General features: G+C 46.5%; 1 protein-coding gene across 1 annotated transcript in view; it reads left to right on the forward strand.

The window, feature by feature from the left end:
* Positions 1 to 16,616, forward strand: part of PDXDC1 (pyridoxal dependent decarboxylase domain containing 1) — a 399,349-nt gene that overhangs the window by 262,994 nt on the left and 119,739 nt on the right. The window contains exon 13 of the mRNA XM_078663195.1: positions 10,288 to 10,338. Within this exon, the coding sequence (XP_078519321.1) occupies positions 10,288 to 10,338 (51 nt within the window). The remainder of the gene's footprint in view (positions 1 to 10,287; positions 10,339 to 16,616) is intronic.

Genomic DNA, 16,616 nt, shown 5'->3' on the forward strand with positions numbered 1-16,616 from the left:
AGTAAAAAAAATTAACTATAACCATTGCACCAGATTACGATGGCCAGCCTTTTGGCTTTGCCAATGCTTGTTTGAATTATAAAATAGTAGCCAAATGGCTTTTACAATAACCATGCTAGAAAATGAAGCTCAAAATGTCAAATTAGTAATGATTTATACTAGCATTCGCAGGTAAAATGTTGGATAGATGCTAGTATGCACCCCTCACCTGAATGTGGCAGGTACATTACATGTATTCTCCATGCAGAGCATTCACATTCCCAGAGAGCAGGAAGCCTTTCCTTTACACAACCACAAGTCTCTGATCAGCTCATAAAAAGTGATAATGTAATGTTACAAATAGGGGTGGGGTTGCACACTACTCACACACCGGCGGTGTCGCCCCTAAGGACTCTGGTCAATGTAGTAAAGTGTTCGCGGTGCATCATCTTTCGATCTTCTGCTATCTTCGCTGTCTTCGCCATCCCTGGACACGTGTTTCGGGGTATTACCCCTCATCAGCAGGGATAGGCCGTGTACTGGGGTTGCCGATGGCTGCCAATATCTGCCAGGTAAAGTACCACTCAGGCGCGTAGGTGCGGGATCCCAGGCTCGTCAGCCCGCTGCTCAAGGGAGCTTTAAAGTTACAAATAGGGGTGGGGTCGCACACTACTCACACACCGGCGGTGTCGCCCCTAAGGACTCTGGTCAATGTAGTAAAGTGTTCGCGGTGCATCATCTTTCGATCTTCTGCTATCTTCGCTGTCTTCGCCATCCCTGGACACGTGTTTCGGGGTATTACCCCTCATCAGCAGGGATAGGCCGTGTACTGGGGTTGCCGATGGCTGCCAATATCTGCCAGGTAAAGTACCACTCAGGCGCGTAGGTGCGGGATCCCAGGCTCGTCAGCCCGCTGCTCAAGGGAGCTTTAAAGTTACAAATAGGGGTGGGGTCGCACACTACTCACACACCGGCGGTGTCGCCCCTAAGGACTCTGGTCAATGTAGTAAAGTGTTCGCGGTGCATCATCTTTCGATCTTCTGCTATCTTCGCTGTCTTCGCCATCCCTGGACACGTGTTTCGGGGTATTACCCCTCATCAGCAGGGATAGGCCTTGTACTGGGGTTGCCGATGGCTGCCAATATCTGCCAGGTAAAGTACCACTCAGGCGCGTAGGTGCGGGATCCCAGGCTCGTCAGCCCGCTGCTCAAGGGAGCTTTAAAGTTACAAATAGGGGTGGGGTCGCACACTACTCACACACCGGCGGTGTCGCCCCTAAGGACTCTGGTCAATGTAGTAAAGTGTTCGCGGTGCATCATCTTTCGATCTTCTGCTATCTTCGCTGTCTTCGCCATCCCTGGACACGTGTTTCGGGGTATTACCCCTCATCAGCAGGGATAGGCCGTGTACTGGGGTTGCCGATGGCTGCCAATATCTGCCAGGTAAAGTACCACTCAGGCGCGTAGGTGCGGGATCCCAGGCTCGTCAGCCCGCTGCTCAAGGGAGCTTTAAAGTTACAAATAGGGGTGGGGTCGCACACTACTCACACACCGGGGGTGTCGCCCCTAAGGTCTCTGGTCAATGTAGTAAAGTGTTCGCGGTGCATCATCTTTCGATCTTCTGCTATCTTCGCTGTCTTCGCCATCCCTGGACACGTGTTTCGGGGTATTACCCCTCATCAGCAGGGATAGGCCGTGTACTGGGGTTGCCGATGGCTGCCAATATCTGCCAGGTAAAGTACCACTCAGGCGCGTAGGTGCGGGATCCCAGGCTCGTCAGCCCGCTGCTCAAGGGAGCTTTAAAGTTACAAATAGGGGTGGGGTCGCACACTACTCACACACCGGCGGTGTCGCCCCTAAGGACTCTGGTCAATGTAGTAAAGTGTTCGCGGTGCATCATCTTTCGATCTTCTGCTATCTTCGCGAACACTTTACTACATTGACCAGAGTCCTTAGGGGCGACACCGCCGGTGTGTGAGTAGTGTGCGACCCCACCCCCATTTGTAACTTTAAAGCTCCCTTGAGCAGCGGGCTGACGAGCCTGGGATCCCGCACCTACGCGCCTGAGTGGTACTATACCTGGCAGATATTGGCAGCCATCGGCAACCCCAGTACACGGCCTATCCCTGCTGATGAGGGGTAATACCCCGAAACACGTGTCCAGGGATGGCGAAGATAGCAGAAGATCGAAAGATGATGCATCGCGAACACTTTACTACATTGACCAGAGTCCTTAGGGGCGACACCGCCGGTGTGTGAGTAGTGTGCGACCCCACCCCCATTTGTAACTTTAAAGCTCCCTTGAGCAGCGGGCTGACGAGCCTGGGATCCCGCACCTACGCGCCTGAGTGGTACTATACCTGGCAGATATTGGCAGCCATCGGCAACCCCAGTACACGGCCTATCCCTGCTGATGAGGGGTAATACCCCGAAACACGTGTCCAGGGATGGCGAAGACAGCGAAGATAGCAGAAGATCGAAAGATGATGCATCGCGAACACTTTACTACATTGACCAGAGTCCTTAGGGGCGACACCGCCGGTGTGTGAGTAGTGTGCGACCCCACCCCCATTTGTAACTTTAAAGCTCCCTTGAGCAGCGGGCTGACGAGCCTGGGATCCCGCACCTACGCGCCTGAGTGGTACTATACCTGGCAGATATTGGCAGCCATCGGCAACCCCAGTACACGGCCTATCCCTGCTGATGAGGGGTAATACCCCGAAACACGTGTCCAGGGATGGCGAAGACAGCGAAGATAGCAGAAGATCGAAAGATGATGCATCGCGAACACTTTACTACATTGACCAGAGTCCTTAGGGGCGACACCGCCGGTGTGTGAGTAGTGTGCGACCCCCACCCCCATTTGTAACTTTAAAGCTCCCTTGAGCAGCGGGCTGACGAGCCTGGGATCCCGCACCTACGCGCCTGAGTGGTACTATACCTGGCAGATATTGGCAGCCATCGGCAACCCCAGTACACGGCCTATCCCTGCTGATGAGGGGTAATACCCCGAAACACGTGTCCAGGGATGGCGAAGACAGCGAAGATAGCAGAAGATCGAAAGATGATGCATCGCGAACACTTTACTACATTGACCAGAGTCCTTAGGGGCGACACCGCCGGTGTGTGAGTAGTGTGCGACCCCACCCCCATTGATAATGTAATGTATTTCCCTATCGCCCACATCACATGTTACATGCAGTACAAGAACGTATACCCAATTCAAGAACTGTTAAGTGCAATGGGATGGTAGCATTCATGCGGACAATTTGTCTAGAGCAGGTAATTCAACAGCATCTAGATCCTAAAATAAAACCAGCATTTGCAATGCAATAGGTCTTCCATATGCAAAAGTTTGAGCTATTAGTATTGTAAATGACAAACCTTTTATCTATGTATTGGTTTTGAAAACTGATAAATAAATGGCATCGTCATTTATAATGACAATAGCTTAAGGTTTTACAATGTAAATGACAATGCATCAGGAACTATAGATAAAGGCCACCGTAGTAAACTGTGCAGAAGGCGTGTGCAAAACGTGTGGCCCAAAAGTAAGAGTAAGCAGCGTTGCATTTTGTGTTATTTGGTAATATTTAGTATTCACAATAATGGCCTACGTTGTCAAATCGGTGAATACGTATATAGCATCCGTGTTACCCTAAGATGGTTAACGCGAAAGCAACTCTCATAGTGCCCCAAATTCTGACTACTGAGTGGGTTTTTTTATCTGGTCAGAGACTGGGAGGCAAACTGGGTATAAACGCCAACACTGAGGTATTCAAGAATGTCCTTGATGGGTATGTGGTCACAGTGTGTGAGCGTAGATAGATAAATGCCAGAGGTAACGTGCGGCGGGGAGATGAACCAAAATACTTGTGTTTCCGCTGTCGAGGTAGTGCATAGTGTGATCGGTGTGAGTTAATGTCAAAATCACCCACGGATCGGAGGCAATACGTACAGCAAATAAATACCTCCACTTTCGTAATGATTTCACGTAGTTAGTGAAAAGAACGTTAGGGTGCACTTCCTCAAAAAATGACCTAGTTTCCCCGGACCCACTATTAATGATCGGAGTGGCACTGTGGAAAGCATGGTCTCTCCTAGCGTTAAGGATCAGCGCTGCCGTGGCTTGCAAAGCGATGCTACTTCACTTACTTGGTAGTCCCTGAGCTGCACTTCACGCACCTACCCCTCGCCGCTGGAACCGGGTGGAGGGGGAAGGCGGGGTCAGTGCCGGATATAAAGGAGTGGAAAGGCTCTGCGTGATTAGGTCGCGAACGTGGGGGCCATTTTGTAGTGTCTCACCATAGGTAAACAATAAGCTTGACTCGGAGCGATGTCAAACATAAACACATACTCCTGTGTGTGATATCCAGAATCAATAGACTCCATTTATGTCTGGAGTAAGGGTGTGGAGAGAAGGTACTGTTGCGTATAAAAATGTAAAAGGCAAGTACTTGGGCCTGGTTGGGAAATGTGTCGGCCATCTTGTAGAGGTGGGTTGACATTGTCGAGTTCATAGTGTTCTGGGAGGTAGAAGGAATAGTATTGTTGAAGCCTCTAAACTCCTAGTAAGGACCCATCCAAGATGTGTTATATCCCACTAAAAGGGGAGTAATACACGGGGGTGGGGTAGACTGGGTAGTAGATGGTCTGAAAATTCTTTAAAGGCTGGTCAATGGAATATCTTCATTAAGACCGTGACTGTCAGAAGATAATCTGTGGATCCAACGTTGTTCTTTGTAGAACAAGCATTGTTTGGATATCTTCTGGTTTGCTTCCAGGACAAGCCATTGGAGAGAGTCTGGGGTGTGATTCATTTCGAGGAAGTGCCTGCACATTTTCGTATTGTTTTTCTTGCACCTGAAATTACTGCGGTGCTCCGAAATTCTTGTTTTCATATTTCGGGTCGTCATGCCAATGTAATAAAGATTACAAGGGCATATGATCAAATAAATACAATTCGTTCTATTACAGTTGGTGTGGCCTCTCATTTCCCACTTAAAAGAGTCTGTCAGGGTAGTGGCCTGTAACTGGTGGCCGATTCCACAATGTGATTTGGCGATTGGTTTCGCTTGTCTTCTTGGGTCTGGTATGTATCAGGATGTTTTTGATATTCTTAGACCTCTTGAAAGCGAATCTGGGTTGGTCTAATGTCAGTGATCCTGTATTGAGTATGGACCAATGACGTCTCATGATTCTTCTCAGCTGGGTAGATGCCGGTGTGAAAGTTGTCACACAGGTCATGGGTTGGATAGCAAGGGGGTTCCTTTCTTTAGGTTCTAACAATCCCTCCCGGTTATTGTTCTGTGCTCTTTTTCTACATTCTTTGATTTCTCTGGTCGGGTACCCTCTCTCTCTTGGATTCCTTGAAAGGATAGCTGACTCAGTCTTGTAATTGGCCATTGTGCTGCAATTACGTCGTATCCTGAGGAATTGCCCAAACGGCAGATTGGATCGTAGGGCCTTGGGATGATGGCTGGTGTAATGCAACAGACTATTACGATCTGTGCTCTTTTTGAATAAAGTGGTACCAAGGGATCCCCCTTCGATACTTATTTTCAGGTCTAGAAATGCTATGTCACTTTTGGAGGCCGTGATTGTGAACTTTAGGTAGGGATTGATGTTATTAATCCACCCGAAAAACTCTGTGTAAGAGTCTTCATTGCCTGCCCAGAAAATCAAGATGTCGTCCATAGCTTTATATTTTCACGGTAGGGGTTTGTCACTGGTGATATGATTCTCTTCAAAATTCGCCATGTAGAGGCACGCTACACTAGGAGCTACCGTACTCCCCATACAAGTTCCTTGTGTCTGATGGTAATAGGTGCCTTTGAAATCGAAATAATTCTCAGTGAGGACTTTTTCCGCGCATTCCATTACGAAAGTGATGGGTGTCGCAGATGTCCATTCAGTCTTGTTGAGTACCGCCTCAATTACTCCTAGGGAGGCCCTCTGGGGGATGTTAGTGTAGAGGGCCTCAACGTCTAGGGTTATGAGGAAATCAATAGATTTGGCCTCATCATAGTCCTGTAGTAGGCGTAGCAAGTCTGTTGTATCCTGGATATAGGAAGGGATTTGCTTCACCAGGGGCTGCAAAAAATGGTCACAAAACTGTGATAGGGGTTCTAACACTGAGTCAATGCCAGAAACGATGGGTCGTCCTGGGACTGGTGTCACCCCTTTGTGTATTTTAGGCAACGTATAAAAATACGGAACCCTAGGGTTCTTTTTCACTAGAAAGTCCGCCTCTTTTTTACTTAACCAGCCATGGCATTCTGCTGATTCAACCATACTGACGATGGACATTGTGAGGCGTTCTGTGGGATTCTGTGCGATAGCCTTATAGTATCTTGTGTCATCTAGTTGTCTTTGACACTCTGTATCATAATCTTCGGTGTCCATTATTACTGTCGCGCCCCCTTTATCAGCTTGTTTGATGGTTAAGGAGGGGTCATTGGCCAGTGCGTCCAGAATGTCCCTTTCATGCTTGGACATATTGCTGTATGAGGAAATACTAGATAACTTGTTAACATCTTTTAGAACCGCTTGCTCAAAAGTGAGCACCTCACTCAGTACCATGCTGCTATGAGGGGTAAAGGTAGAGGGGTTATGTAACCCGGAGTCCTCACTGGTTTCTTGTGGTTTGCCATCGAAGAAGGTGTGCTGTCTGATTTTTCTAAAGAATTTCTGCAATTCAACAGTTTGTATAAATTTGTCGGTTTTGGGAGTAGGTACGAAACCGAGCCCTTTTATTAAAACCCTCTCTTGTTCAGGGGTTAACTGGTGTGACGAGAGGTTAACAACAAGACTCATTTCTTGCTCGTTTTGCTCCGAGTGTCCATTCCTTGGGGTGTCGTGTCCTCCCACTGGACCCGTTTTTCCGTTGCGTTCCCTCTCTTTCACCCTCGCCCTCTGCCCCAACCTCTGTCTAAAAAAGGCCGGTTTCCTTGGGGAGTATAATGGGGAGGGTATTGTGGACCAAATTGTGGCATGGCGTGAGGAAACTGGGGATATTGCCAAGGTGGGTGTCCAGGGAAGGGTATTTGAGGGTGAGGCAGTGGATATTGTCCACGTCTCCCGCCTCTGCCGCCACGTCGTTGGCGGGGTTGCCATTCATCCCCACTAGAATTGCTATCACTATTGGACCCTCTTCTTGAAGAGTTGTTGCTAGAATCAGATAAGTACCCTGTGCCTGAGGGTGTAAAGTCCGCTTTCAGGTATGGGTATACTTTCTCTTTGTCGAAACGTTGGATGTCCTTTTGAAGTTTGTTGATTTTTTTGCTTCATTAAGTAATCCTTGTGTTCACTTATGTCTTTATTGATTTCGGCCAATTTGGTTTTGAAACCGGGATTAGTGATCGCGTTTTTAAGCGTCGCCTCTAACGCCTGGATCCGTTCTAGTAGAGCATCAGCAAGTCGCTTGGAGGTATTGACGATCAGAATCAATAAGTTGTGTGTACACTTCCAGGATATCTGGGACCATTCGACCTTGAATTGGCCGTCTTCCCAGAATATCCTAGGGAAATTTTTGATAATTAACCCGTTTGGGGCTATTTTGGCCTTAAAATATTCGGCCATTAGTGCTCCGTGTAGGCTGACCCTTATCCACTCTCTTTTTAGATCAGAGAGGATTTGCCAGTCAGCTGTATTGCTTCCTATTGCGTTATCGTTATCCAAAGTTAAGATAGAGGGAGTTCTGAGGATAGCTGCTGCTTCATCCTCACCAAAGCGGAGTCCCTGGCCTTCCATGTTGTATGGAGGTGGAACAGAGCGGGGGGGTGTAGTTTGTAAAACCAAGCCTGGCTCGAATTATGGGGTACTCCCATGATTGGAGGAGAGGGGTGTGATAATGGGGTGCTCTGGTGTGCTTGTTTGACCGGTGGAGATAGAGATGACCCCAGCAGAACTGAAAAGCTGAAGCACTGGAGCAGAAAAGAGGCTTAGAATTTGAATTTGAGCACCCACGGGGGGCTCTTGGCTGCTCTTGGCCCCCACTGCCTCCATCTCTCGGAGGACGACTCTATTTGCAGAGATGGTCTCACTGCGACTGGGGTTGTTAACGTGCAGGCTGCCTGACCACTGATTTGGGGAGACAGACAGGGGCACGGAATGTTTGAGAAGGCCCGAGTCACTCGGGAGATTGACTGGTGGTGAGAGGGCAGAGCCTTTGAGGCGGGGAAGGCAGAGTCTCTGGAGGGACGGTGGGTGTGGGATAGGTGGGGAGATAGAACGCCACCATCATGGCCAAAAATGCAGTATCTGTGGAGTCACAAAGGCGAAGTTATTAGATGTGGTCATTGGAGGTAGGGAGTAGAATCACAGAGGCAAGAAGGGCAGAGTTACTAGAGGGAACAAGAGAGCAGTAGGGCCGGTTATTGTGGGTAATAGGGCAGAACCACCGGGGCAAGAAGGGCTAGGTCACCGAAGGCATGTGGGAGCAATAACTAGGGTTAGTGATTGGGGGCAATAGTGCAGAACCATCTAGGCAAGAAGGTGAAAGTCGTATGAGTAGGTAGGAGGCTCACACTAGGGGAATGTCACTGTGCGATAGGTGCATTAGGTACCGTGGTTAGCCACTAACAGACCCTGCCGAATCCCAAGCTCTGAATTTGGCAGTCAAATCACCCCTCCACACGGTGCGGGTGCGCGACAGCTAGCACAGCTTGTAGCACCCCAGACAAGGCCCGCCAGCAGCGCGCTCACTGATACAAGCCTTGGGCGCGGACTCCGGTCATGGATCAGAGCTGTTTACCTGAGCAGGACAGGGCTGGGCAGTCTGCGTTGGGTTCTCTGCGAGGCAGCTTTTTATTCTGAAGCGCTCCCCGGCCTTTAGTACACCTCTGCTCTCGTCGATGAGCATGGGGGAAGCCCTGGTTGCTAGGGGACGCCTTGTACTTTACTGAAATCAGCGCTGCTCTGTCTTGACAAGCCCCTTTTTTGCCGGGGTAACTCTTAGAGCTGCTGCCAATCCTAGTGCTGCTCGGTGCTGACTTCGACGGACTCTGGGCCAGCGGCGGTGAAGGCAAACAAAGTGCTCTCGCCACTCCCGGGCCGGCAGCGGTGATCAGGGGCACATCAAATAACAAGTGAAGAGAGCTTGGGAAGGGCGGGAGCCACACTAAGACCCAAAGGCTGAACATCGCTGCCTTGCGCTCCTGCAGCATGCACCAGTTGGCTCTCTGATTGGTTGACAAGGTCCACCAAGCGCTGTGCTTATTTGCTCGTTGCCAACCAATAAGAGAGCCGACTGGCACATGAAGGCTGCGAGGCTTGCTGAACTCTCCCTGAAACTTCCCTTGACACGCCTCAAACACACAGCGCCATGTCTCCTTTTTTGTCCTGCCCAATCAGAGAGCCGGACTGGCGCATGCAAGGCAGCATGACGAAGCTTCTGATAAGAAACTTCGTCACGACATCCGTAATGCAGGCGATCCGGTCCAGATGGGCCGGGCAAAAAAGCCTAAGGGAGGCAACATAAATAGCTCATTTCCAATGGCTGGCCACCGTTTAGCATAAACGGCGACGCAAGCCGATGGAAATGAGGGGCGGGGCTTAAAGCCCTTTTCTAAAAGTACTTATCTGCTATAAATTTCGCCGAGCGAGCTGCGCATGTGTGCAGCAAAGCTAGGCAAGACCTAAAAAGCTGGTGGTAACCATTAAAGCACTGGGAGGGTTTCTGTTACTTGAAACAACCATGCACTTGTAGCTTTTAACTCTCATATAGCTTCTTGTGAAACAGTTTCAGTGTAGTTCAAATACATTTCCTCCAATCATGAAGGCAATAGTGTAGTGAACTTTAGGTCTGAAGCTAATTGGTAGTGTTATGTAATCTCAAATCCAGGCGTGTCAACGCAAGTCCAGGAGAGCCAGTTTAATGTAGTTTTCAGAAAAAACACTATATAAATTAGTTATGGTGAAATTAGCTGCCTTTTTATTTTGAAAACTGGTGGGCCTGTTAAAGCGTTACAAGTTAGAGAGTTCTTCTGCTCATGAAAAGGGGCTATCTGAATTCTGCCGCTAAACTAACATTTGCTGCTCTTTTGCTTGTCATGATACATAGCTATTTGAAAAGTTGCTGGTTGGTTCTGTGGTATCACTTCTGTCGACTTAATTTGGAAGCTTATCTCGGTAGGACTGTCAAATACTTCAATCCTACATAGTGTTGTTGGGTATATTTTACTAATATGATCATCATGTATCATGAGTGTTGCCAATAGAGGAAGTAGACTGGCTTTCCTCAGTGGTAAAGTTGTAAATAGAACTGCTATCTATACACATTCTCAAATTATATCTTCTTTTTTTGCAGAGTCAGCGATTGTTGGAAAGCTTGAAAAACCTGGATTCCATCAAAACATCGGTACAGTATGGCTTGTGTTTGTAGTGTGCCATATATCTGTGCTTGTAAAGCATCTGCTTGTGTTTGTAGTGTGCCATATATCTGTGCTTGTAAAGCATCTTGAAGAACATCATCCTTTTAAAAGTTGTTGATGGACCTTTGGCATGGTAGTATATCTAGCAGCTGTCATTTGATTTTTTTTTTAGGCCACCTGTTAGTTGTTTTTCTTTTTAGGTGTTGTTTGAGACCAAAATGTTGTCTCCGCTTGGTTTGTAATTTGAGCAAGGGATGTTTCTTCAATTGTGTATTTCACTCCACTCTGTCTCATTCTCTCTCTTTTCTTCTGCTGGCTGGGCTGCCCTGTCCTCTGAACCATTTTAGTAAGGTGAACAATTAAGTAGGAATCTTTTTTGCAAAGAAAGACCTCTGAATTTTACCTGAGGGACCACCCTTCATAGCTGTAGGCATCAAGATTATTTTTACCTTGTCTGGATAGCTGATTCAGTTATGGTCTAATTCTGGTTTTCAGGTTTATCCCTTTGCTGTATTTTATTATATTTCTGCCCCATTTGCAAGTGTTTAAATGAAAGGTTTAGAAAAGTGCCCCTTTTTGCATGGTTACCCCCCATTTTCTGCCTGACATCTGATGCATCCTGACTTGATGTGCCCTGGGTCCCTGCCAATCAGGTTCCCAGGGCCTGTCTTCTTTCCCAAAACTGTACTTTTGTTTCCACAATAGGTACATCTCTGGCCATAGGTAAGCCCCTTGTAAAAGGGACCATGGGTTCCAAGGGCACTGTGACCAGGAAAGGCCTCTGAGGGCTGTAGCACCTATTATGCAACCTGTAGAGGCCCTGAAAAAAAATAAATAAATAAAAACACACACACACACACACACACACACACACACACACACACACACACACACACACACACACACACACACACACACACACACACACACACACACACACACACACACACACACACACACACACACACACACACACACACACACACACACACACACACACACACACACACACACACACACACACACACACACACACACACACACACACACACACACACACACACACACACACACACACACACACACACACACACACACACACACACACACACACACACACACACACACACACACACACACACACACACACACACACACACACACACACACACACACACACACACACACACACACACACACACACACACACACACACACACACACACACACACACACACACACACACACACACACACACACACACACACACACACACACACACACACACACACACACACACACACACACACACACACACACACACACACACACACACACACACACACACACACACACACACACACACACACACACACACACACACACACACACACACACACACACACACACACACACACACACACACACACACACACACACACACACACACACACACACACACACACACACACACACACACACACACACACACACACACACACACACACACACACACACACACACACACACACACACACACACACACACACACACACACACACACACACACACACACACACACACACACACACACACACACACACACACACACACACACACACACACACACACACACACACACACACACACACACACACACACACACACACACACACACACACACACACACACACACACACACACACACACACCCCACCCCCGTTACCACCCCACCCCCCCGTTACCATCCTTGTGGGGACTATGTGTGAATACCTGCCTTGTGGGGACTTACCTTTCCCAATGTTTTTAAAACACACAACGAACAGAAAAATGTTAAGAAAAAATTCCTGATACAGGATCCTGCTTCAAATTTGCAAATATATTGTTATTTAATCGTGCGCACAGCACCATCCTTGTGGGGACTTGAACACGTGCTACCATCCTTGTGGGGACCTAGTCCATAACACTATTTGTGATTGAATACAGTCGAAGGCACATGGCTAAATGTTTATTTTAGCAACAATATACACAAACAACATTATAATATATTCATATATGAATTGCTGCATATATAATAGGTGTATACATTAAAGGCAGATTATCTTAATGTGCCAGAAAATACCATATCATGCTTAACGAAAGACACTTAAAACTGCATTTAACCTATTTATTAGTGCTTAAAATCTTAGGAGATAAGGGAACTAACCATAAAGAAATTAACATATGGAACAAAGGAATATGGTCAAGTGGAATCCAGAGCTTATGGAGCTGCTGACATTTTTAGCAAAATAGATGTTTAAGTTCCCACAGAGATACTGAAATAGTGTGTACATTCAAAGCTTGAATCCCATTATAAAGGGTGTGAATCTAATGATGTTCAAGTCCACACAGAGGTTGTCTGTAATTATAGAAATGCTCAAGTCCCCACAGAGATAGTGTGTTATCATAGAGATGTTCAAGTCCCCACAGAGATGGTGTGTTATTATAGTGATTTTCAAGTCCCCACAAAGATAGTGTTGTATTACAGTGTTGTTTAAGTCCCCACAGAGATAGTGCATGAAGGTGATTGTGATGGTAAACTTAGCAAAAATTCTAACTTTTGTACATTTCAGTTTCAACAATGTAAACTTAGACCAAAAGTCTAACTTTGACTACTTTTCAGTATTCAAAAAGCCCCATACAGAGAATGCAAAGCTGGTGATGCTCAAGCCAAAACAGAGCTTGTGTGTAATTAAATGAATGTTCAAGTCCCCACAGAGATGGTGTGTGACTATAGTATTACCACGGTCACCAAATAGAATGTGTGTGATGATAGATATGCCCAGGTCCCCACAGAGATAGTGTGTGATTATAGACATACCCAGGTCCCCACAGATATAGTGTGTGATTATAGACATACCCAGGTCCCCACAGATATAGTGTGTGATTATAGACATGCCCAGGTCCCCAAAGAGATAGTGTGTGATTATAGACATGGCCAGGTCCCCACAGAGATAGTGTGTGATTATAGGAATGCCCAGGTCCCCACAGAGATAGTGTGTGATTATAGACATGGCCAGGTCCCCACAGAGATAGTGTGTGATTATAGGGATGCCCAGGTCCCCATAGAGATAGTGTGTGATTATAGACATGCCCAGGTCCCCGCAAAGATAGTGTGTGATTATAAAGATCACAGGTCCCCATAGAGATAGTGTGTGATTATAGACATGCCCAGGTCCCCACAGAGATAGTGTGTGATTAGAGATGTTTAGGTCCCCACAGAGATAGTGTGTGATTATACTCATGCCCAGGTCCCCACAGAGATAGTGTGTGATTATACTCATGCCCAGGTCCCCACAGAGATAGTGTGTGACTATAGTATTACCATGGTTGCCAAAGAGAATAGTGTTCTTTAGATAGTCGTTGGAAGTTCATCCTGTCTTTGTATTTCACTTCAAAGGCAAGTAATGTCAGCATTGACCACACACTTCTAAAGCACAGGATTTTACATTGCCTATCATAATAAGAAATAACAAGTGTTACACCCCCTTACCACCTTTTGATTTGAAATCTAGCCACAAACAGAACATGATCACCTGTTTAAAAAAATACCTACAAAACTTCCCCATGACCCTATTCCATTAACTCTGCAAATTAGGTTGTTTATAGGCTTTTATTTTGCGATAAACACTCCCATCCTTGATAATAAAACCCAACTTAGATCCAAAAGTCCCCAGTAATTATCGGCTCATACCATGTTATCCCAAACTGAGCTAGATCATTGAGAACCCAGTAGGATCACCATTGCAAGTGTACTGCAACAAATACCAGTTATAAAATACCTCTCAGCGCTTGGACAGTATTACTGACTATTAGTGGATTTTCAGAATGATAACAGACAGAGGGGCATATGTACAAGCCCCTATTGCCACCACAATATCACTTTTTCTGACGTTGTGGTGGCGTTAGGGGCTTAGCCTTATTTACCAGGCAGCATTAAGCCACTTACCGTGGCTTAACGCGGCCTGGTAAATAAGGCCCCCTTTTATGCTATTTTTAGTGTGAAAGGGTTGGGCAGTGAATGTTGGGGAGCGTCTCACCGCAACACCCATTGATTTTGACGCTGCCCTCTATGTACAAGGGCAGCGTACATAGCAGGCAGCGCCAAAATTACTACTAGGGAAAACCTGGTCTTCACTTGGCAAAATGAGGAGAAATGCATTATGTTCCCTCGTTTTTGCATTTTCCATGCGTGCTGCCTTGTGCAGCACACATGGAAAAAGCAAACAGCCATGGATTGTTTTGTACAGGAAGGTCCCCCTTCCTGTACATGAACAATCTGTAAAAAATTGTCATTGTGTGACTTTTATGTGTGTTACATGAAGCAGCGCACATAAAAGTGACAAAATGGCATTTTAGGATTGTTTATGTGCAGAAAAGGACATAGCCAATAGGTCTCGCCTTTGGGACCTTATAAGTATTTAGTTATGCAGCGCAATATCCTTGGTGCAACAACATCAACTGTTGCATGGCTAGACACTTATAAGGTCCCAAAAGCGAGACCTATCGGCTATGCCAATGCTTGTTAACTAGTGTGTTTTCTCTGTCGAGGCAACGGCCAGGTGAATATACTTACTCTGCTCTGACACCAAGAATTACTGTAAATTTCTAGCGATGGAATTGCTATTTGTAATGTGATAGCGCAAAAAGACTTCAGGGTATGTAGCTGTCTCAACACTTTAATTGATTTTCCTTTTTATGTTACAGCATACAAACTGGTTACTTTTATGTATTTATAATTTTACCAGTGCTTCCTCTCTCTGCACAGACTGTCTCTTGGCAAAGCAACACTTGTTACCTCTGTGACATAGAAGCTTTTCTCGGGAGGAAGCAGAAACACATTAGATCCCCTGTCTTGGGCTCATTTTAAACCACCGTACTGAGGGCCAGATGTAGGAAGGCAAATACCGGTCGGTAACGGCCAATTTCGTCTGTTACCGACCGGTATTTGGAGTTTGGGATGTAGGGGCATGTTAAAATACAGATTCGGTAATTTTACCGAATCGGTAATTTTATCGATTCGGTAAAATACCGATTCGGTAAAATTACCGATTCGGTAAAATTACCAAATCTGTATTTTGATATGTAGGTAGCGGTTTAATAATTCGTTATTTACCACCAACTAGAAGTTGGTGGTAAATAATGAAAACCCTTTAAAAAGCATTTTTTTTGCTTTTTAAACAGTGCCATATTGCAGACATGCATGCCCTAAAGGCATGTATGTCTGCAACATGTGCACCCATGCACAATTGAGGGGTGCAACAGGGTGTCAAAGTGACACCCTGCCACCCTTCAATGTTTCCCCCAATTACCGATTCGGTAATTACCGATTCATACCGATTCGGTAATTAAATCGGTAAAATTATCTACATCCCGATTGCCAGTTCTTAAATACCGAATCGATATGATTCGGTATTTAAGAATCGGTAATCTGGGATTTCCTACATCCAGGCCACTGAGGAGTAGTAAAAGGAGTGCTTGGAGACGTGGGGGTCAGTGCACACTGAGGGATCATGGTTCCATATTTACTTATTTCTCTGGTCTATCTCATTTGTTTGGAGAGTGAACCCTGTGTCCTAGGTACGCGGAATGGTTCCCACAAGTCCTGAGGGACAAGAGATCCCAATGAATCAAGAGTGTATACTGCATACAGTGCAGAGAAGGAGAGAAGTGAGCTTCAACACCTGTGCCCTAGTTCACACCAAATCTCGGCTGCGCATGCACACGTGCTGGGGAATCCCGGTGTCACGGGGCGACATTAAGGACCAATCCTAGGGCATTTTATATGTGAGACAGAAAGATCTCAAGGCGCTTTTACAGGGCGTCATTGATGTCCTGATCTGTGCTGCCCCGGAGTGTGGAGACGACATTCACAGGAGGGGACCAAGACTCGACAACCCACTGTTTGAACTGCATCTACTGAGCGCAAAGGTATTGTAGCTGATGTCCGGTTCTGCCACCATACAACTGCCCCCACTCCCGCCATCGCGTTATCAGAGCTGCAGGGCGAGCGGGACCATGCCGAGAGTCGAGTCGGAAGTCGCAAAATGATTACAATATAAAATGGGGAAAACACCAACACATATAGACGATAAATATGCACAGTACAGTTCCCGAGATTCAAGAGACAAAACGTACAAATAGTAATGCCCACATGGCTGTCGGAACAGAGATATGTGCATTTTGTTTTTAAACACGAACAAGTCAGCTCAACACATAGTCTGAG

Source organism: Lissotriton helveticus, chromosome 10, assembly GCF_964261635.1.
Source record: "Lissotriton helveticus chromosome 10, aLisHel1.1, whole genome shotgun sequence".
Taxonomy (NCBI): Eukaryota; Metazoa; Chordata; class Amphibia; order Caudata; family Salamandridae; genus Lissotriton; species Lissotriton helveticus.